At 30.4% G+C, this 24,138-nt stretch overlaps 1 protein-coding gene across 1 annotated transcript; it reads left to right on the top strand.

Moving 5' to 3' along the window:
* The first annotated feature begins 20,477 nt into the window (after positions 1-20,477).
* LOC108212647 (protein FAR1-RELATED SEQUENCE 5-like) lies at positions 20,478-23,610 on the top strand. The gene is made up of 5 exons (XM_017384370.2): positions 20,478-20,502; positions 20,844-21,789; positions 22,008-22,266; positions 22,361-22,918; positions 23,017-23,610. Exons 1-5 carry the CDS (start codon positions 20,478-20,480, stop codon positions 23,608-23,610), a joined length of 2,382 nt encoding a protein of 793 aa, XP_017239859.1.
* The last annotated feature ends 528 nt before the right edge of the window (positions 23,611-24,138 follow it).

The following is a 24,138-nucleotide window of genomic DNA, read 5'->3' as shown; positions in this document are numbered from 1 at the left end:
ACCCATAAATGGGCTGTCGGGTGAGGGGGAATGTTAGAACATGATCCTGGTAAGCCCTCCTCCTAACACCTTGAAGTTTTAGGAGAATTGGTCACTTAACAATAAACACGTCTTCACCTCTTTTGAACGGAATTTATTCAATTTTCTTCGGTTTTGATGATAAATAGATTGGATACAAAGCTTTGGCATGAATGGCTCTTGGAAATAAAGCGGCTTCTGTTATTTGGCCCTTCCGTTCTCTTTGCATAATTGAGATTCAGGACGGAGCCAGGTTCTTAAAAATGAGGTGGGAAAATTGTCGCAGATTTATTTAGTATTCACATATATAAATATTTTTATATGATATTATTAATTTAAAAATATAAAAGCTGTATGTATTATATGACAGTTGAATTCATGAAATTTTCAAGAATAATATTGATTTAACACTTCTTTCATAATGTATTAATTATATATATATATATATATATATATATATATATATATATATATATATAGAGTAAAGTTCTATGGAGTACACAAAATATTGGAGTATTGGAGTACAAAGTTGGATAAAATGTAATCTATTCATCTAAATTCAAAATTTTTTTTGTTCAATAACATTTGTAAACATTTAATAACCTGCACATTATATTCTACAACATAAACATGTAATCAAAAGGCAGAATAATTACTTTTATAAATTACAGGACTCTATGTTCTGCAATATAACTAATAAGTAGAATGATAATCTTAATACAAAGATATTAACGATTAATAGACAATTATGTGCAAGACAACTTATAAATGATAAATTGTATATAAATTTGTAAAATCAAAGATATTATTTACGATTAAACTAAAAAAATTAAGACTGGTACTCCAATACTCCAATGTTTTTTGTGTAGTCCATAGAACTTAACTCATATATATATATTTATGAGTGAGATAAATTTCAATATTCAATTGAAATTATATTTGTATTGCCTTTTCTATCAAAAACACTAGATTTTATAACTAATTTTGCATTAAATCTGAAATTAGGGATTGCGGCTGCACCTGTGAGCCATACCTACTCGAATCCGTGTTGCGAATGACAAGACTAACATTTTATCCCAAATTATGTTATCGCCCCTTGACATTATAACATTTTATTCCATACTCCCTCCGTCTCTTAATACTTTTCCCATTTGTACTTTTCACGTTTGCCAACACACACTTTTAATCATTAATATTTTTAGTTTTGTATTAGTATTAAATATAAAAATTTCACTGTATTAAAGTACTTATAAATACGAATCTAACAAGATCACTCATGACTATATTTGGTCATATGAATTATGCGTAAATTAGTAATTTGTCTCATGTCGTGAACAGTTCCAACATCCCAAATGGGAAAAGTAAAAAGAATCAGAGGGAGTATTATATTGTGACGTGTAACAATAAATTCTAATAGTTATTAAATATAAATTTGTTATTTAAATTTAAAATTTCCTGAATCATTGGGTTTGAACTTCATACTAAGTTCAAATTATTCAAGTATTTTCGGGAAATTTCACGAGACAAATCATACCTATCTAACCTCTTATTAAATTATTTAAAAATATCTATACTATACTATAATAAGCCAACATGGGTATAATTTGTAGTCAAGAGTTTTAGTTATATTTTTTAGTTTGGTACTCTCCTTTTGGTACTACAAGCTAGTCTACAAATGTGGAGTCTATTAGTATTGCATTGTTAAACAGTTTCAAATACTAAATACACTCATATATAACAATACATTATCATATAACATTTCATTAAAAAAATTATAATGATGTTATAAATTAAATTATAAATATACAATTTTGAATATTTTTTAACAAGAACCTTCATATAATTTTTTTAACTTTAACGTGTTCTATTTCAATATAAACACGAACCATTACATAACTCTTTCTAACTCTAATCTTAAAAGTTATTGTTGTCAAAAAAATCAAGATTACAAAATTACGTTTGAAATTCGATTGACATTGAATCTTTCAAAGGTATTACACGATCGGCTATGTTTGGAAAAGATTTGAATTTTCTGATTTTTTATTTTTAAATCTACGTGTACTAAATTCGAATTAATTGTACTAATATATATGGGATTTTCTGTGGTTTGCCCAAGGGCACACAATAGTCCTTAACTCCAATAAAAATAGCTTTTTTGATTGGTGGATGAATAATAAATGATAATGGCCCTCCTGCATTCACATCAAATCCACCAATCAAAATAGGCCATTTCTATAGAATTTAGTGATTATTGTGTGCCCTTGGGCACACATTAGAAAGACCGAATATATATATATATAGTCAGTTGAATAATATAATTTAATTAAAATTCAATCCATTAATACTAAAATACTAATAAAATGATGTTAATATTTAAATTATAAATAATAAATTACGAACTATATACCCGCCCGTGCTTGGCACAGGTTAAAGGCTAGTATGTGTTATTTAAATGACGAATTTCGTGATTAGTCCAAGTCCAAATTGCATGGTTCGGTTGAAATAGATTGGAGATTCAGATTGTTGACCAGAATATAATAATGAATTAAGGTAGTTGATTCCTCTGAATCTGATTGTAAAACAACCAAGTTAATTAAAAATATTATCAGAATTAAAGGTATGACCACTAGATAACTAACATAAAATGGAAAGTTATCGCTGAATAACTAACAGAAAATGGAAGCAGGAGTTGTCAATTGTCATCACGTAATTGTAAGTGTATACTCCATTGATTTACATAGTTAGTGTAGTATTTCTTATTATATTTGCAGCTGGTAACCAATGAACAAGTGACCATCATTTTTAGGTTTAGCGGGTCCGATATTCTGACTTTAGCTACTAGCCTACTACTCCATTTTAATACTATAGTTTTTAGAGCTGTAAGCGAACCGAACTCGGACGAACTCGGACGAACTCTTATCGAACTCGAACAAAATCTTAACGAACCGAACAATGTTCGATAATTTTATCGAACAAAATTTCATGACCGAACTCGGTTCGGTAACGAACCGAACCGAACACGAACAGTTCGCGAACATGTCGAACCAAACCGAACACGAACCGAACACGAACAGTTCGCGAACAATGTATATTTTTAAATAATATTTAGGTTATTTTTTAATTAATTTAATGAAAAAAATTAACCCAAATATTTTATTTATATATTTACAACATATACAATATCAATTTTAAATAATTTTACAATTATAAAATAAAATTAATACCTAAATTATGGATATTATATATTATATTTACATATAATATTATAAATATTTTTATTTATTGTCGAACGAACACGAACTTCTCGAACTCGAACCGAACACGAGCTTAACGAACCGAACACGAACCGAGCACCCTAAAAGTTCGGTTCGGTTCGTTAAGCTTATCGGACGGAAAATATTGTTCGAACTCGTGTTCGGTAAGCTTACCGGACGAGCTTACCGAACTCGAACACGAACCGAACCGAGCGAACTTACCGAACAGTTCGGTTCGTTTACAGCTCTAATAGTTTTAGACATTATTAAAGCCATTGGTAGAATATTTTTACTATACTTCCTCCGAATTTTTTTTGTTGTCACATTTTTATTTTTTTGGTCAAATTGATTAATTTTTGATCAAAGATTATAAGTCATTCTTTTATTATTTTAAAAAACTGAAAATTATATTTTAAAGTAGATTAAAAGTTATTTTCGGTGATATATATTTTTTATTTTTTCACTTGATAAAATATTAATAAATTTTAGTCAAATTTTGGTCAATTTGACCGGCACAAACCCAAAGGTAACAACTAAAAATGGACGGAGAGAATAAGTATTTTGATATTTTCGTGTACAAGCAAATTGAAGAACTTAAAAAACAATACTTCCTCCGTTTCAATTTACATGTTCACTTTTAAGAAATTTTTTTGTTTCAAATTACTTGTCCACATCAACTTTCAATGTAAATGTATATCTCCAAAGTCAATTCTACTCCACATATCTCTTATTTATATATTGATTACTGGAGTTTTTGTATATGGAGGGAAGGTCCGCTGTTATGAACAAGTAATAGTCAATCAAATTAAGTTAAATACATAAAATTCGGTATTTAACATGATACAGAAAACCGATACAAATATTTTGAGACATGATAATAACTCTAATCTTGGTCAAAAAATGATAATAACTCTAATGTTGCGAACTTCAATTATTTTAGGAGCTACAATTTTTGAGGAAGTCATTATCATGTAATTTAAACAAATCAACTAAAGTGTTGGACAATATCACAGAAGAGGTCGAATGATTTGGCTATGTTATCTTTTATAAAGAAATGACAGCTGAATTTTATTACAAAATTTTGACCCATTTTTTTGTGTAGAATTATTTAGGGGCCTTAATAATTTTCTTTGCCTAAAACCTCTGATATCCCGGAGCTATCTCTGCATAGAACGTGAAAAGGAGCTTAACAACAATGAAAAACATACAGAACCAGGAAAGGACATTGCAGAAAAAAAGCCAAAATTGACTGCATAATTTAAAAATAATATATTATTAATATTTTAGATTGTTAAAATAAAATATATCAGTTGAATGATGTGTAATTTTCTCACAGACGTATAGAAGTTACACAAATATAATTATCAATAGGAGTTTCGCTAAAATTATATATAAAGGATGAGTATGATTTTATTTTTATTTTTTTAATTTAGAAATCCGCAACCCCTACTTTTTGGGTGCGCACTGGATAAATCAACAAACTCACGCAATAGCCTGCAAACTACGTGAATCAGGTAAACCGCACTTAAGCGACAAATGATGAGTATAATTAGAGTGTGCTTTTTTTTTTTTTCAAATGTGTTGGCTATAATTCTTATTTTTATTATGTTAACTCAGTTTTTAGCTAAAATTTTTTAATGGTCGGAGATGCTATTCGAAGATAGACTATTGTTTAGTTGCCTAAATTTGGACCGATCACTACTATTAAAACGATTTAAATCATTAGGGGTGTTCGCGGTGCGGGCGGTGCGGTTTTTCTCTAAAACCGCAGACCAACCCGCATATGCGGTTTGGTTAAATATTCAAACCGCGACCGCACCGCGTTAATCAAAAACCACATAAACCACACCACATAAATGCGGTGCGGTGCGGTGTGGTTTATGCGGTTTGTGCGGTCTAATAATTTCACTTTTAGAATTATAAAAATTTAAAATTAAAAATTACGATAAAATTTAGAAGTTGCCAAGTATTTTGTCTCTTCACTCAGTGGCCTAATCAACATTTAAGTGTGGTCACATTACAAATACAAACTCAAAATACAATGTTATATTAAAAAAGAGTACAATATTTCAAGAATCGAATACAAATTAGAGCTAATATTGGATTACAGTAAGGACTATTCAATTGGGCAAATATGAAATATAATGTATATCTATATGGACTCGGTCTATCACGAAATCAGTATAATCTTTTAATAAATATAGATGTAATATATTAATATAAGAATAATATATGTGTATAATTATATAATATAAATAATATAAATATTATATATATATATATATATATATATATATATATATATATTTTATATGCGGTGCGGTTTGACCGCGATACCTAAATATAAAACCACAACCCACACCGCGCGGTTGGTAAAAAATTCAACCCGCGACCACACCACGAAAATTTAAAACCGCGTTTTGTGGTGCGGTTTGGCGCGGTGTGCGCGGTGTGGGCGGTCCGGTGAACACCCCTATAAATCATAATCGTTTCAAATTAGATCGTTCACTATCATCAAAATTATATTCCCTCAGTCCCATTTTATATGACTACCTTTCTTTTTTTTAGATGTCCCAAAAAGAGTGAACCATCTATTTATAGCATAAATTTAAGATTATTACAACCGCACAATCATATAATACATTTACTTCTAACACCCACCATCTCTTTTTTATGATTATAATTAAGTCAAGTTTTAATTTTTGAAACACCGTGCTACTCAAACAAGGTTACATAATTTGGTATGGAGGGGTGTTGTTTTAGTTTGTTCTGTAAAGTTTAAATATTTGGTAGGGAACAAGTTTGTGGCCGCAAGATGACTGCCATTTTGGGTATTAAAAAATATAATTAAATTTAAATGTATTAATTAAAGTAAATTACATTAATTATCCGGTTAAATCATAAAATTAATTTTCATAGGTACAAAGTAAGTCGTTTCGAAAAATATCAACCAATTTATGATTTTATAATATTTTTCAATTAAAACTATAAAATAAGTTTAAGCAGCTGTTGGACGGCAGCCAAACAGGATGAATGATGAGGAAGTTGGGCGCATGAACAGGGCCGGCTCAATCAAATTTGGGGCCTAAGCAAAATTTAAAAATGAGACCCATACATATTTATATATAATTTTTTTGATGCAATATAAATTTATTAATATTATAGAATCCTTACCTCAATATTGGATGTTAACAGAAAGAGTAATTTTTTGTTCTTAATATTTTATCATTTATATAGACAGAGAAAAAAAAAGACCTTAGTAACTTTAATATTGATAATTAACATTTACTTTAATAAACTTGATTTTACATTTAACTAGCAAAATTATTTATGACACATACTTGTCTTTCTACTTCTTTTACGTCTGGTACTATTATTTTTTATATTTGATTCTATACATTTTGTACATGAAATATATTAATAAATAGAATAATATTTTCATCACAATTATTCGTGATATATATTTTAATTTTTTTGAACAAATATTTATAGAAATATGATAAATATTATTATAGAAACATGATAAAATAATTTATATTTCAAAAATCTTTCAATTAAATGATAAATTATTTAATTATTCTAATTTTTAAATAATAAGTCATTTTTTATTATTAATTAAATATATTAAAGAAATTAAAATTGGTTGATAAATTTTTGTTTTCAATAATTTTTTTTAAAAAACAAATAATAATATTTGTGTATGCATATATATATAAAGGGGTTTTTAGTTTTTGGGGGCCCTTTTTTGTTTGGGGCCCTAAACAACTGCTTAGTTTGCTTTAAGGTAGAGCCGGTCCTGCGCATGAAATATAGTTATGAATTTCTTCTGCAGAAAACAGACAATTTATTTCACCAAAATGTATCTTACAAGCAGACGACAAGTTGATTATTCACTTGACATGCTACTACACAACTTCAATGAAATCACACACATGATTTTGTTGTACAATTCTCCAGGCTGAAGCATTTCAAGTTGTGGGATTGGAGAAATTAGTGGAGGGATGAATCTTGTTTTTACCGTCTGATTTATAAGCATTAGTGCCAACACTTGTACCTCCATCCTTGTCTAGTCTCTCTTTCTCCTTGTGCAGTTTCTCTTCAAGACGCTTTTTCTGAACGTGAAGAAGACCATAACTAGCACCCATTGACGACATTGGCTAATATTGCTACAATATTATTGTGTGTATCCAACTTTCAGTTGCTGTGGAGTTGGACAAGGCAGTCAAGGCTACTTATAGGGAAGATAAGACCTCAAGTTTTAAATTGTTAACTATATTTTAATACAGGGGTTAGTATAACGCATAAGTGGTTTCTGCCCCGAACGTTATAGTGTTATCTTAATTAATCTTGTGGCTAAACAATGTGCCACATCAGTCGTGATATGGGGCTTGTATAGTTGGACATAATTCAGTTAAGTAGCTCTATCTGTTTTGTGTATTACATGTACAAAACGTATATTTATATAGGGTTTGTGTGGTGTGTGCCGATTGCCCAATGTTAAGCGTGGAATTTTATATTTTTGGAAGATTTTGATTGATGTGGTGGTTGTATATGTAGAGGGTCCACCATTATTAAAATATGAGAGTCAATCAAAATCTTCCAAATATATAAAATTCCGCGCTTAGCATGTGCTCATGGTCACACGTTAGAAACCAATTTATATATGTATATGTAAGAACACAGAGATTAGGACTTTAACAAAGTAGTGATGAACTAATAGTGGCGAAGGGCGGTTGAATCAAAGTGGTGCAGGGCTCTTTAATTTGTTTTTTTTCCAATTAATTAAGTTTTACTTTTCCCTGAGCTCAAGATTAATGATGACTATAATAAAGTAGTTGCGGTTCCATTTGCACAGTGCGACAGTGGGACGATCACTCTGTTGGCCAACTTATTAACTGTTTTAAACGTTAATGGTTAGCCACTAACATTGTACTTTAGGAACAAATTGCAGTTAAGAAGTCCTAATTCCCGAGTTTAGGAAAACTGCTGGCCTGCAATTCGTGCATGCAGAGCTGATTAGCACAAACACTATCATTATAAAAATAACTATAAGAAGACAGAGGAAAACCAACCAATAAGAAAATGTGAAATATATGACTTTTAATAATAAATTTACAAAAGAAAATATGCATATTTGGGTAACCACGCCATTTTTTGACAAATGATATATCCAGGAATCAAATTTAGACATCCCATCGATTAATTTTTGACAAATAATATATGTGGCCATCAAATTTAGACTTCCCCGTCAATTAATTTTTTGATAAATGATATATCTGACCATCAAATTTAGACATCCCGTCAATTAATTTTTGACAATTGATATATTTGGCCATCAAATTTAGACATCCCGTCGATTATGTCCAAACTAAAAAATGTACTTTACTTTATTCGTTTGTTGAAACTTTATATCATAAAAAAACTAGAGAGGCGAAGGTGAAGAAAATAGGCTGAGAGAAAAACGGAAAGAGATAATAACAAAAATGTAAGTTTTAGGTTTATTTCATGATTTCTTAAAATTTGTATGCATGTTAGCCTTTCATATTATTTTAATATATTGTATAAAAGATGTGAGACTCATACGTATATAAATATATATCTATATACAGATATACATATACATATATACGTGTGTGTCTCCGCTCTAATAAAAATCATTAAAATATAAAATAAATACAAATCAATATAATTGAATAGAATGAAAAGTTTTGGGTCGAGAATAAATCCGAGTTGGGCTTATATTAGACCTAAATAGGGTCTGGTAGAATCTGTACAGGGTTTAGCGGGCCTATTGTGGGTCCTAGGTAGCTGGTAACATATAAGGAGCGGATAATAACACATGAAAATTGTATCATGTCATTTAGGAGTGACTTTCTCTAGTTTATATTTTAGTTTGTGATAAGTCTACAAAACAATACCTGACCGAGGATGGTGGCTATCAAGCATCTCCGGTGTAAGGATGACAATCGATTTATAAAGAAATGATAAGAGAATATATGAATGAGATAATGTCGGTGAAAGAAAGAATAATACCATCACCTTTATAACGAGACCCATCTCAATCCATCCTTTTCTTGCTACATCATGTATGTGATAAGATGCATAGTTTTGCAGACTTCCCACCTAATAATGATATCGAACATCGGACTTCAACCGAAAAAGTGGAAACCAAAGTTAAGCAGAGACCAAACACATATTTGAATTTATCGGTTTGTATTTGAGCAATTGTCTACACACACACACACACACACACACACATATATATATATATATATATATATATAACACGTTTTGTATTGATATTGAAAATGATAAATATTGGTCGAAGTTTGATATGTAATGGTAATAAAGAAATAAAATTAATATAAATTATGAATATGAAAAAGAGTGAAAGACTTTTTGAAGTTTGCAAGTTTGAAGACGGAGAGAGATACGATGAAATATCCTTGTAAATTTTGTAACAATTCAAATTGGTTGGGATAGATTATTTTCGATTTCATTTAATATATGAGTGGATGATTGAGAATTATATAATATAGAATTCACAAGGCTGAGATTTGGCGAAATAGAGTTAGTCAAAAATCAAATCAAACTCGAAAGTTTTGAAAGTTTGATGTAATATTTATATTTATTTAGCAGCAGTAGCAACAACATAATAATAATAATAATAATAATAATAATAATAATAATAATAATAATAATAATAATAATAATAATAATAATAATAATAATAATAATAATTGATTAAAAATGATTTGATTTAAAATGAAACTAGCGAGTAGATTAGAAAAGGATTAATATTAACAATTAAATGTCTAGGTAATTTTTAGATTTAGCTTTCTAACCCGTGCAAAGCACGAGTTGTTTTAAATATTTTTTCAATATTTCTTATATTTTCTTGTTCATCTTTTGTTGTTTTAAATTATTTTTTCAATATTTCTTATATTTTCTTGTTCATCTTTTTGAATTATGATTATTTGTATTATAAAAGAAAAATTAATTTGATATTTAATTTTTCCATCATCTAATAAAAAAATATCGAATGAAGCCGGGTGAAAAAGCAATGAACACTATACTGAACACTCTAGTGAGGAACGAAATTAACTTCGTGTTTGTTTTTCTTTAAACCCCCAATCCGCTCTCGCTCGCCACTAGTAACGGAGCCCCAGTTGATTTCCCTTCCTAGAGCTACTCATATGTTTAGGTTCATATTTTAAGTAATATTATGTTGATGTCTATATACATATATTCTAACTATTATGATATTTGTTAAAATATAAATATAAAAGAAATATATTTGACAAAAAAATTATAAAAAATGTACATCATTTAAAATTTTATTATATAATTATATTACCACCCACCTAAAATTGTTAAAAATTTGATAAAAATGAGATTTTTGTCATATTAGAGTCTTTGTCATATAGTTATATATTATATTTATAGAACAAAGTTCCATGTAGTCGTAGTACCGTAGACCACGTATGTTCTGCAACTATAGAATGGCATAAAAACATTGCAAAATGTGTTATTTTGCAAATCATGTTCTATAAACATCATTATTTTGTTAAAAATTTTGACAATCCTAAACATTCTACAAGTTAAATAGTGAAAAACACATTATTCTGCAAAACATGTTAAGTTTGCAGAACATATTTACACATTACAGAACATATGTGTTCTACTTGTCGAACATAAATGATTTTCAATTTTTTTCCATGAAATAGTGATATTTATAGAATGTATTTCACAAAATAAGAAGTTTCATACATTTTGCAATGTTTTTATGTCATTCTATAGTTGTAGAACATACGTGGTTATGTTTTGCAACTATAAAATGACATAAAAACATTGCAAAATGTATGAACTTTGTTATTTTGTGAAATACACTCAATAAATATCACTATTTCATGGAAAAATATTGAAAATCATTTATGTTCGACAAGTAGAACACATATGTTCTGTAATGTGTAAATATGTTCTGCAAACTAATTAACATGTTTTGTAAAATAATGTGTTTTTCACTATTTAACTTGTAGAATGTTTTGGATTGTCAAAATTTTTAACAAAATAATGATGTTTATAGAACATAATTTGCAAAATAACACATTCTGCAATGTTTTTATGCCATTCTATAGTTGCTGAACATACGTGATCTACGGTACTACAGTAAATATGTGGACTACATAGAATTTTGTTCTATATTTATAATTATATATACATAATTTTATTAAATCATAATAATTAAGTAATTAAATAAGATTTATCGTTATATAGTGTTGGATTTACTTCTTTGATTTTGTTCAGATTTGGTATCTGTTGTTTTGGTGATTATTCTTTTAGTTGTTTGTTGTTATGCTTACAAGTTCATAAGGGTGTAGAAATGACGAAAGCAGACGATGTTGTGATTGCCCCGAAGTTTACTTGCAACATATTCAGGACGAATCCAGGAAGAGGCTATACTTATTACTCAATTTTGATTGAAGCGGTCGTGTGTTGGAGAGATAGCGTAAAAGTGATAGCGGTGATGGCAGTTTCGGGATAAGTATGAGATCCAGTTTTAAAAAAGGAAGGCGTTAATTATGCCTACTGAGGACGTTAATTGTGCCTCTTGATTGAGCGCGTAAATTGTGCCTCCTAATTGAAGGTGTTAATTGTATTTTAATTGAGGGCATTAATTTTTGATAAATTGTGCCTTAATTAAGAATTTAATTGTCTCAATAATGAATTATTATAATTGTGGGAATATTTTGATCAGCACATGCAATATACACGTGATTTTATTAATAATTAATTATTGGATATATTTTTTTTACTTTCATAATATATATAATCTGTTATACATATCGACTTATATTTTTTTTGTTTCCTTTGTTTTATTTTCAGGATTCTTAAAAGAATGCGGGTTTTCTGTTTTCAGATATTAAAATTTTATTGTCTAAATTTCTCCGGTGATCTTGCATGTCCGACGGTTAGATAATAAACTTTCTTGTATGAAAAAATTATCACAATAAATTGCTGATTCATATTTATTGAGATTTATTCTCATTATAAAAAAAAAAATCTACAATTTGTGGATTTTGAAAGGAGAAAACAATACAAGTAAAGGAACGGCTGCACGGGGACCGGTGACATGTAGAGGCTTGATGCCATGATGGCTTGGCTCCTACGTGGCTTTGGACAACAAAAATACTCCGTCTCATATCTGATTATTTGCACTTGTGGGTTGTGACAAGCTCAATTGAACGATAGGGATGGCCCATTTTAGTTGCATTTTCAAGTGTTCCTCTGTTCGGATAATTTAGTTTATTTCTCAAATTTTATATAAAATATTATTCCGTCTCTCTCATTTTTTTACACTTTTTTTCACTGCTCAACACACATTCTAAGGCGCATATAAAATATAATTCCGTAGTTTTTTTTGAAACGTTTCTTTTTTATATAAAAGTTTAGATATTATATTTTTATTCGGAAAAAAAAAAATTCAAAATAATTTATCAAACTATACTTATGAGAACATTAGAATATGTGTTGAGCCCCCGTCCGCCAATGTAAATAATTAAGGGGGACGGAGGGAGTAGATTCTAGGAATTTAAGACATTAATAACTATTCTCATCTTCAACAATATTTTTTATATAGTAATTTATTATTAAATTAAAGAAAGAAAAAGTATTTTCTCATATATATTATAAAATAATTCCAGGAGAGAATAAACGAGAAAAAGATCTTAGTTAGTGTTTACTTGGATGGAATGGAAGGAGAATGAAATGAATTTTATACGCTTATATGGTGTTGATTAGAGAAAATATTTATAATTTTTATTTTTCCAATCATTTCATTATTACTATTTTAACTACAATATCTACATGTGTTTTGGAACAAATTCTCATTCTATTTTACATCACACAATTTTTATCACAAGAAAGTTAAACTCATTCATATTTTTCATTTTTCCAATCATTTTATTATTACTATTTTAACTACAATATCTACATGTGTTTTGGAACAAATTCTCATTTTATTTTACATCATGTTTCCTCACAATTTTTATCACAAGAAAGTTAAAATCATTCATATTTAGTTACTATTATGTGATACTTTCTTCTCTCTTCGGAAAACTTCTGTATAATTTTTCATTTGATTTTCCCCTCATTCCATTATATACAAGTATGAACAAAGTGATTTAAAGATTCACTAATATAGGAGTGAATTTCCGGACATTTTTTATGTTCTAGTTTAAAATTTTAAATAAATACTGTAACCAAATTATCAAAATTGCTCTGATATCCTTAATCGGGAATCAATCAATCAATATATATATATAAAGGAGGATGCGGGCGTCTCTAGAATTGTTCGATTCAGTCTTCTGATTTTTCTTAAATTTCGGAGAGAAAAAATATAATTATAATTCAAAAAATCAGGTTCAAGAATTCTAAAAGTAATACAACTCTTTTCTTATTGAATTCTAAAGATAATACAATTTTTTTCTTTTTTATTTAGTATTTCTCATTGAATTCTAAAGATGATACAATTCAGATACAATTCTTTTGTTACTTAGTAATCCTAAAAGAAATAGGATTATATTTAAAAAATCAGGTTCAAGGATACCAAAAGTTAATACAATTCCTCTTTGGATTCCAAAGGCAATACAATTCTTTTCTTATTTATGAATCCTAAAAGGAGTAGGATTATGTTTATTTAAACTAACAATCATAGATAAAATACAATTTATATTTAGGATTTGTAGGGTAATACGTACAATTTTTATTTTCGATTTAGTCTTATAATTTTTTTAAAATTTTGTATAAAAAATAAAGGATTGTAAAGATATCAATCATTAAAAAAAATTAGAACCATAAAAGAATAATAATTTTTAACCAATAAATACGAATCATAAAATAAAAATAATTAACAAAAAAAATAGGATACATAAATTAGGAATCATATATTGATTTTATAATAATGTAAATGATTCTTGATTAGTATTGTGTTTGACGGGCACGGGAGGCGGCCCAAACTAATTTTTATCTAAATAATAATAATTTTTCTATTAGTATCATGTTTGACGGGAAAGTGGCTAATATAATTTTTATCAATGTTATGATATTTTTTTTGTTAAAACAGTACCAGGGTTCAAAATAATTTTTATCCAATTATAATCTTTAATTTTATTATAATTTGAATAATTTTTATTAGTATTATGTTTGACAGTAAGTCGACTCAAACTAATATCTAAACTATAATATTTTGTTATTAGTATTGTGTTTGACAAAAAGCGGCTCAAACTAATTTTGATCTAAATTATAATATTTAATTTTATCATAAAAATAATAATTATGGATTAATATTGTCTTTCACGGGAGGCCGGTTCAAACTAATTTTAATATTAGTATTGTGTTTGACAAGATGGCCACTTAAACAAATTTCTATACTAATTATAATATTTTTTTTATTAGTAATAATATGGTTAACGGGAAGATGACTCAAATTTTTATGTTATTATGATATTAATTCATATCAAAATTTATAACGACGCCGCGAAGTGTGGGTCTCTAGAAACTCTCCGTTTAATTTTTCTATATTTTTTGAGAGAATATAGGTAAAGTAGCTAAAATACAGTAATCGTAAAAAAGATATAAATCTAAGTAGTTAAGAAATAGGAATTTTAACAAAAATATAATAGCTAAAATCTATGAAACTCTAAGTAGTTAAGAAATAAGAATCTTAAAAGAAAAGAGAGATAATTCTAAACAATTAAGAAATAGAAATTTTAAAAAAAAATATAATAGCTAAAATCTATGAAATTGGATATATTTATCCGAATATAATTATAATTTTATTATAATGTAAATGATTCTTGATTAGTATTGTGTTTGAGGGGAGGGCGGCCCAAATTAATTTTTATCTAAATAATAATAAATTTTCTATTAGTATTATGTTTGACGGGGAAGCGGCTAAAATAATTCTTTTATCTAAGTTATAATATTATTTTTTTATTAAAATAGGACCACAACTGAAAATAATTTTTATCCAATTATAATCTTTAACTTTATCATATCGTAATTATAATAATTTTTATTAGTATTATGTTTGACCGTAGGGGTAGGGCGACTCAAACTAATATATATGCTATAACTTTTTTGTTATTAGTATTGTGTTTGACAAGAGAGCAGCTCAAACTATTATATTTAATTTTATCATAATTATAATAATTATTGATTAATATTATCTTTGATGGGAGGGCGGTTCAAACTATTTTTTTTTATTAATATTGTGTTTGACAAGAGGGTCACTTAAACAAATTTTTATAATTATTATAATATTCTCTTTATTAATGATATGTTTAACGGGAACATGACTCAAAATAACTTTTACGCAATTATAATATTAATTCGTATCAAAATTATAAAAAAATCATAACGCCGCCGCGAAGCGCGGCTTTATTCACTAGTTATTATTATAATGGACATGTGAGTATATGTGTGACTTGTATGATTCCTATGAATGTAAAGGAATTGAAGAACGCAACACTTGAAGAAAGCGCAACACTTGATTTCACCAAATTATATCCAACGAACACACATTCATAAATGATAAAACATCTTAAAGAAAGTTGAGCTACGTACAGCTTCACATTAATCACATCTTTAATAAACTTACAGCATTATGATTCCATACACATCCCTTTAAAGCATGAACTAAGCCATTTTATTTTGTAGTATCCGAGAAACCGGATGGATGAATCTTGTTTTTACTATCCGATTTATTATTGTGGCCAACACTTGCACCTTTGGCCCCATCCTTTTCTACTCTCTGTTTCTGCAGTTTATCTTGAAGACGCTTTTGTTGAACATGAAGCAGAGCATAACTGGCTCCCATCGACGACATTGTGAAATTTAAGAATGCTACTGTTAGTGTAGTGTGTGTGTCTGTGTTTATTGATATCCAACTTGGAGTTTGGTGTGAAGTTGGACAAGCCAGGGACGGGTACTTATAGGACAGAGTTTCGCCGAATGATATGTAATTAAGTTAAGCTTGTGGCTTGACATTGTACCACATCAGTCATGATATGGAGCTTGCATAGTTGGACATGACTTATTTATGGCATTCAGTAGCACTTGAACACACTGGATAAGTGATAGTGGGGAATGCGGTTTAATCAAATTAGTGCTTGCTTCTTTTAATTAAATTGGTGGCTTCACTTAACTTTGAGAAGTGGTATCGCCTATCATTATCAGCAACCACTACAGTTTAGGTAATACAGTATCACTACAGTTTAGGTAATACTGTATCACTTGAGTTTCGACAGTGGGATGACCGCGGTGGCCTACCCATCAACTGTATGCTTTCTAAATTGGCAGAGATTTATTTAAACCTCGCAAGCTGCTGCTAGCATGGCAAAGCAAGCTTTGTGCATTATACATCTGCAACTTTGCACAAATCTAATTAACAACTTGGGATGACCAGCTTATTACGAAAGTTTGGCTCCAAGTCACAACTCTCTGTGGCTCTAACTTGTACCATGTGGGACGTTTAGTTCAGAAGATGTTCTGCAATTCGGATACTGATTGCACATCTGCATCCATTACAAATATAATATTATGCAAAACATGTTCTGCTGCCGTATATATAATCTCAGGGGTCTAAAAAAAAAGAGTGGTTTAATTTTTATATAACATTTCCCTCATTTTATAAAGATTTAAGAGAGGCCCCGATATTGATTGGAGATGGGTAATTGAGCTAGAGTATCTCATATGGTATATGGCAATAGACCCAAGTCGCAAGAATATTATTGTATAGAGGTTTTAGTTTTACTGTATCATCATTCTTTTAGACGCAAAATCATCCAGTGTTATAACACAAACAATAGACAGCCTGCAATACAGGCTATTTAAGATTCTACTGGTGTTGTTTGCATTATTACCCTCGGCTTAAGGTGAAAACATGTTGAACACTTGGTGAGAATATAAGTTTTTTCTGGACTCGGTGTGCTGCATCATCTACATTCGTATTAATACTAAATACTAATAGTGTATGGACAAGATTTCATAAGTAAAGGGAACAAGTTGTGTACGGAGAAATGGAGATCTTTATTTGATAAGTTTCGATAATGAACAAGTATTAGAGCAAATGCAAGTGTGTACTAGAGTCTAGAAGAGGTTCTTAAAAATCCAGATTAACAAATCCCTTTAGCACCATAATACAAATTTACAGTCTTATTTTGATTGTTTCTCTTGAGCTGAATTAGAACTCCAGGAACGCATAAGAGCTAGGGTGAATCTCCCAATCGCAGAATTTACTTTCGCCTTCTGCATTTTCTGCAATTTTTCATCAAGTCGTTTTTGCTGCATGTAAATCAATGCATAGCTAGCGCCATTACTGGATGACATGATTGTTATTAGTAATATGCTAAATAAGCCAAGAGAGAATATTGAAATAAGAAAGTCTGTGGTGTATTGTTGGAATGAATTTGGAGACCCGGAATCCACACATTTATAGACAAGATTTTTTTGTACAATTGTCAGAAAACTGTGTGTTTGTTTCTAATGGCTGACGATATATATATAAAACAGGGTACTTAATTAGAATTCATCTGTTACTTGAGGCTGCAAGCTCTTCCTGAGCACAAATTAAAATATGACACATAGCTGGTGAAATGGAGAAAGCATAGCTGGTCATTACTGATTACTTATATATATCATCGTTTCATATTCAATTTCACTACATTCTTTTAGTGGGAGTCTTCTTTTAGTTTTTTTCCCCTTCTTATTTTTAAATTTGTTTGACACTGGTATGAGGAGGGCCACTGTTTGTGGATGTCGAATTTGCCAATCAAGTGGTTTGGTGGCTTCTGCAGATTAAGTCGTTTTTGTAATGGGGGTTATTTGGCTCTTGCCTCGGTTTGGCTGTACACACAAGACCAGCATGTGCCACTCCAACAACCTAAAAATTATTATATATACACTATAAATAAAATATGAAAAAATTATGTTAAAAAAGTTCAATTTTTACCAAGAGTTACTAGCTCTTATCTATAATTACAACCACCTTATTGATGTGAGCTATATTTAAACAATTGTTACAAATTTTTTATTACAATTCCACATAATCTATTATCATATTAAAATAATATATTACATTTATAACAAATTCAAATATATCATTTTTAAAATAAAGCCAATCAATATAGGTAATACCATTGAAAAACAATGTTTTATAAGTCCATCTTTTATCGTCAATATCATTGGAGTTGCTATCATCAAATTAAAAGCAAGTCTAATATTTTACCTATCACATTATCTATTAATAATATAAAATAATCCGTCTTTTTGATTTAGAGAATCTATTTTATTGTTAACTCCAATAGCAATCCCTATTTGTGTTCCCTATATTTATTTTAATAATAAATTTGAGAGAAAGAAGGGGGGCAAATGAGAGAAAAGATAAAGAAAAAAAGAGGAAAACAAATCTTTTATTCATAAATATTAAATAGGTAATAGTTAGGAAATTTTGGGATGTGTCATCACTGCTAGAAAAACGGGTAAAATTGACCGTCATTTTCGGTCAATTTTAGTTAAAATTGACCGGGTTCGATCAAATTTAGTTAATTTTGACCGGAATCGGCGGTCAGTCTTAGCGTAGTGGATTTTAGTCATTTTCGGTCAAAAAATAGTTAATTTTGACCGGATAAAAGTGACCGGTTAATTTTGACCGTTTAAAATTGACTGCCAATTTCGACCGTTTGCGGTCAATTTTAACTATTATTTTCGCACTTCAGATTTTCACGAAAATTCAAATTTCCCGCCTATTTACTAGAATCTGATACTTACTTGATGATCTCAATGATTTGATGAGAAGAATATGATATATATGATGGCATGAAAGAAGAAAAATGGTGGAAAAGGGAGAATAGAGAGAGAAAGAGAAAGAAACAAAAAAGGGAAAGCGGCGTGAAAGGGAGAGAGCAGTAGGGTTTCAATCTGAGAAGGGTAAATTTGACCGCGTCCAGTCAAAATTATAAAAACTACCAACCCCGATCAATTTTACAATATTGACCAACTTCAGTCAAAAATATATTTTAGGTTTTTTTTGAAACTTTGTGCGGGAAAATTCCCGCTTAGCAAATAGTTTTGACCGAACTAAATTTTACAATTTCGACTGAATCCGGTCAAAAATATTTTTCCCATATTTTTGAAAATTTGTGCGGGAAAATTCCCGCCTAGATAATAATTTCGACCGCAGGCAAATTTGATCGCGACCGGTAAATTTTGATGACGTCATCGAATTAAAATTTGGCGGGAACTTTCCCTCCATTTTTTCGGGACCCACCATTTAAAATTGACCGGATAAATTTGACCGAAAACTTATTTTGACCGAAAACGGTCAAAATTATGAGCGGTCAAAATTAATCGGTCAATCTTAGCCTTGACTTGGTGGCATGCAAGTTTGACCTTATATTTGACCGCGTTAGGTCAAAAATAAGGCGGTCAAAAATAACCGGTCAAAAATAACCGGTTTTTCTTGTAGTGCATTGATTTAGCGTTGTGCCATTCATTTAGGTAATCGTGTGGATAGTGTTAGAGTAATTTTTTTTTGATACATTATCTAAATGTAAGTTTAGGAGTTCATTTAGATAACCTATTTTAGACTTGCTATTCTAAATTATATTTTTGAGATATATGTTACTTCAATAAAATATTAGTCATTATCTATAATGTTGGGATCGCCCTTTCTTTACTTATAATGATAACTAATCATTTTGTTGTTTTTAATAATTAAGTATTTACTTCCCACATCTTTCATATAGTTTCTCATCTTTTTTATATAATATATTTATTAACAGGTTTTGAATCTTATATTATATTAACAATTAAGAAGCAAGTTCTATGGAGTCCACACATTTTTTGGAGTCTTGGAGTCCAAGATCCTGGCCATCCATTACATCTTGATCCGATGGTCATTATTTTATGTCCCTTTTATTATAAGTAAAATATAAGAAAATAGTTTTACAGTTTCTTTTATCTAATCCGTTAGTTTTAACGCTGTTAACATCACGTAAGTGCAGTGCAAAATTATGGGGAAACAGTTACGCTTGATAAGTGACACCTTACTGGGCTTGCAATATGTGTTCTGGTTTTGATACAATCTTTTAACCGAAGATTCACGAGTGAATATATTTTCGATTTTTGTGTTCTGTGCTTGACATGGCTTCTCAACATGAAGAACCAGGTACGTTATTGTGTTTCTTCCTAGGTTTTGATGATTTGGTTTGATGTGATTTGTGTGTTCTTCGTTTGTTTTAATTGATGTGATAGGAATGGTTTTTTTTTCGTTTTTTCCTCTTTCTGATTTATAATCTGGCTTTTGTTAGTATTTTGCGTTATAATGCAGAACAGATTCTATATATATGTTCTTCAGTAGTGTTTGACATACAAAGCATTACATTGTACTTGTATCTGATTTTTTGTATACTGCAGAACATCTTATAATTACATTGTTTTTTGATTTTGTTTTCCCTAGTGTGTATGTTCCGAAGTACGTTTAATGATATATATACTTCTGCGATGTAGGTTCCGTGTCTGCCCCACATATTGAGAGCTCAGACTCAGAGAGATCTGATCATGAATCTGATGTTCCAGACATTGTTAGTTCAGATTCGGATGATGAAATTGAACATTTGTCAACACAGTCAAGTAATGTTGAATTTAACAGTGTTGAGGAACCTGAAATGACATGTGTTGAAGCACATGGTATAAAATATTATACTCCTAAATGCGAATTCAGTAAGACACCCTATGCGAATCAGCAATTCGCTACTATTGAGGATGCCTATGTCTTTTATAGGGAGTATGGACGGATTTGTGGGTTCGATGTGCGTTATTCATCCAAAAAATCGAACAGACGTGGCAAATTGTATGCCAGACATATTATATGTAGTCATGGGGGTAATCCTGGAAAAAAAACCTTGACTGACTCGGAAGGCAATGTAGTTGAGGGTCCATGCAGAAGAACTACATCTAAAAGATGTGATTGCAAAGCACAAATAATTTTAAAACCAGGGGGCAAAGGAGGTTTTGTTATAATGAGTTTTGCTGCAGAACATAATCATACTCTTGCATCTGGTCCTGCTAGAATGTTCTTAAGGTGTAACAGGAAGGTGTCTCTTGCATACCAAAATTTTATTGTGGATTGTTCACGTGCCAATATAGGTGCAACTCGAGCCCATAGTCTTGTAAAGGAGATGACTGGTTCGTATGAAGATGTTGGGGCTACAGTTTCTGATTTTAAAAATTTTGCGAGAGACGTGAAGGTTCGTATTGGTGAGCATGACAGTGACAAGATCTTGGACAAGTTCAGAATGAAGAGGAAAAAAACAAGAAATTCATTTTTTTATGACTACAAGGTCGACAAAAATGGACACTTGACCGGCTTGTTCTGGACAGATACTGTTGGTCAAGCGAACTACGATGTTTTCAGTGACATTGTATCATTTGACCCTACGTTCCGCACAAACAAGTATGTCCTCTCATTAATTTATTTAATCGTTTTTTATTGCTATGCCTTACTTTGTAAAATTTATGTGCAGATCATATTACACGTTAAGAAACAATATTTGGCCATGTTTAACAGATTACCTTACTTTTTTATAAATTAATCAATTGCTAATTAGTTTTCAAAGTTCACTTTTGAAGTTTATATGACTTGTTATGCCTGATTATTGTTACTTATGACAGGTATCACATGGTTTTTATTCCATTTACCGGTGTTGACAATCATTGGAAGAATGTCACATTTGCTGCTGCTCTTTTAGCTAAAGAAAATTATAAAAATTTCAAATGGCTAATTTTGACATTCAAGAAAGCCATGGGACGTGCCCCGCCATGTGTAATAACTGATCAATGTAAAGCCATAAAAAAAGCTTTGGATAAATGGTGGGTATCCACGAAACATCGGCTTTGTATGTGGCATATTATGAACAAGCTTCCTTCTAAGGTAATTCTTTCCATATAATATAATTTTTTCATTTTCTGCTGGATTATGCCTTTTTAAATCAAAATATAATGCTTTCTCTAATGTGTGCTTACAGGTTGGCCCTAAACTTTCTTCCGATAAAACTTTTGTTTCAAAGCTTAAGTCTGCAGTGTATGCAGATCATCTTTCAACAACTGATTTTGAAGAACGATGGAGGGCTGTTATAGATGAATATAAGCTGGATACTAATGCTTGGTTGTCTGAACTGTATGATATACGTGATCAGTGGATACCCGCATATTTTAATGACATTGAAATGGCTGGTTTGCTCCGCACTACATCTCGCTCTGAGAGCTCAAACTCCTTTTTCCAACATTATCATGACAGTGGAGATACCTTAGTTGAGTTCTATTCTAGTTTTGAGAGTGCAATGGACAAACAACGTCTACGGACTGCTGAAGATGATAGGAGATCTGAACAAATCCCACTTGCTGATTCATTAATGAGTATCGAATTAGATGCTTCTAAGATATACACGCTTGAGATTTTTTACCTTGTCCGAGAAGAAATAAAGTCAGGCTGCTTATACACATCCATGACTGATATGAGTAGGGATGACGATGCTCGTTACTTTAAATTTAAAGACGAACTTCTAAACAATCAGATATTTGAGGTTAAAGTTCTTCGTTTGACTTATATTTGTCAGCATTTATGTTGTCCTAAGTTAATGTTATTTTTATGCTTGTCCTAATAATTCTTACTTCAAATCAGGTATCGGTGAGGAACAGCGACGATTATGTGGAGTGTAGCTGCAAGTTTTATTTCAGAAGGGGATATCTGTGCAGACATGCCTTTGCAGCACTCCACCATTGTAGCATAAAAAAAATCCCTCAAACATTTGTGAAACCTCGTTGGACGAAGAATGCACTCATTCAACACTCGTTTCTAGCTTCTTGCAAAGATGGTTCACAATGTCCCAATCATGATAGCACTAAGTTGAAGAGGGCCAGGGCTTTGTTTGACTTCCATACTTGTCTCACGCTTGCTGGTGATGACGACGAGAAACTTGATTCTATTGTGTCCGGCCTTGACATGCTAAAATCTGAGCTATTAGAAGAAAGTTCTCAAAAGTCATTGAATACCTCTCAACATAGAGCAGATAGGTTTGTAGGACCTATACCTGACAATGAGGTACGTGTGCTGAACCCAAACATAAGTCGAAATAAGGGCTGTGGGAGCCGAATAAAAAGTAGTCGTGAGCTATCTATGGAACAAAGAAAGAAGAGAAAGTGCAGCAATTGCAATCAACTAGTACGGCATAATGCACGTACTTGTCCAATGCCGAAGAAATCAGATCATGACTGAGGGATTTGTTCCGTTTTATTCGTACGCATTTTCAAAAGACATTATTAATACTTTAGAGTCTCATTATTTGTTATTCGGTTTTATCTCTTTACACTATGCTTTGGCAGCCACTTGCCTTTTTCATTTGTATTTTTAAATATTCCTTGAAAACTTTATAGTTGTTCTACATTTACATATTGTGTTCCGCACTCTGACTTTTAACATGCAATGCAGAACATTACAAGAACGATTAAATGTACATACATATTAAGATAACAGAACAGCAACGCTGGAAAATGTTCTGCAGTCTAATGTTCTGCAGAAAATATGTTCACAAACTGGGAACATATTGTATGACCATTGACCACTGGAAAATGTAATGCAGAACATTGGAAAAAGTAATGCAGAACATTGGAAAATGTAACGCAGAACATTGGAAAATGGAATGCAGAACATTGGAACAAAGATTTTGTGAACAAGGTTCTGCAGCCTAGTGTTCTGCAGACCATATGTTCTGCATACAGAACAGATGTTCTGCATACACAAACA

Source organism: Daucus carota, chromosome 3 (assembly GCF_001625215.2).
Source record: "Daucus carota subsp. sativus chromosome 3, DH1 v3.0, whole genome shotgun sequence".
Lineage (NCBI taxonomy): Eukaryota > Viridiplantae > Streptophyta > Magnoliopsida > Apiales > Apiaceae > Daucus > Daucus carota.
This window is presented reverse-complemented; position numbering and strand designations above follow the sequence as displayed.

Coding starts and splice junctions, on each gene's coding strand:
- LOC108212647 (XM_017384370.2), top strand. CDS start 20,478: ATGGCTTCTCAACATGAAGAACCAG. Junction 20,503..20,843: donor TTCTCAACATGAAGAACCAG/GTACGTTATTGT, acceptor TCTGCGATGTAG/GTTCCGTGTCTGCCCCACAT. Junction 22,919..23,016: donor TAAACAATCAGATATTTGAG/GTTAAAGTTCTT, acceptor ACTTCAAATCAG/GTATCGGTGAGGAACAGCGA.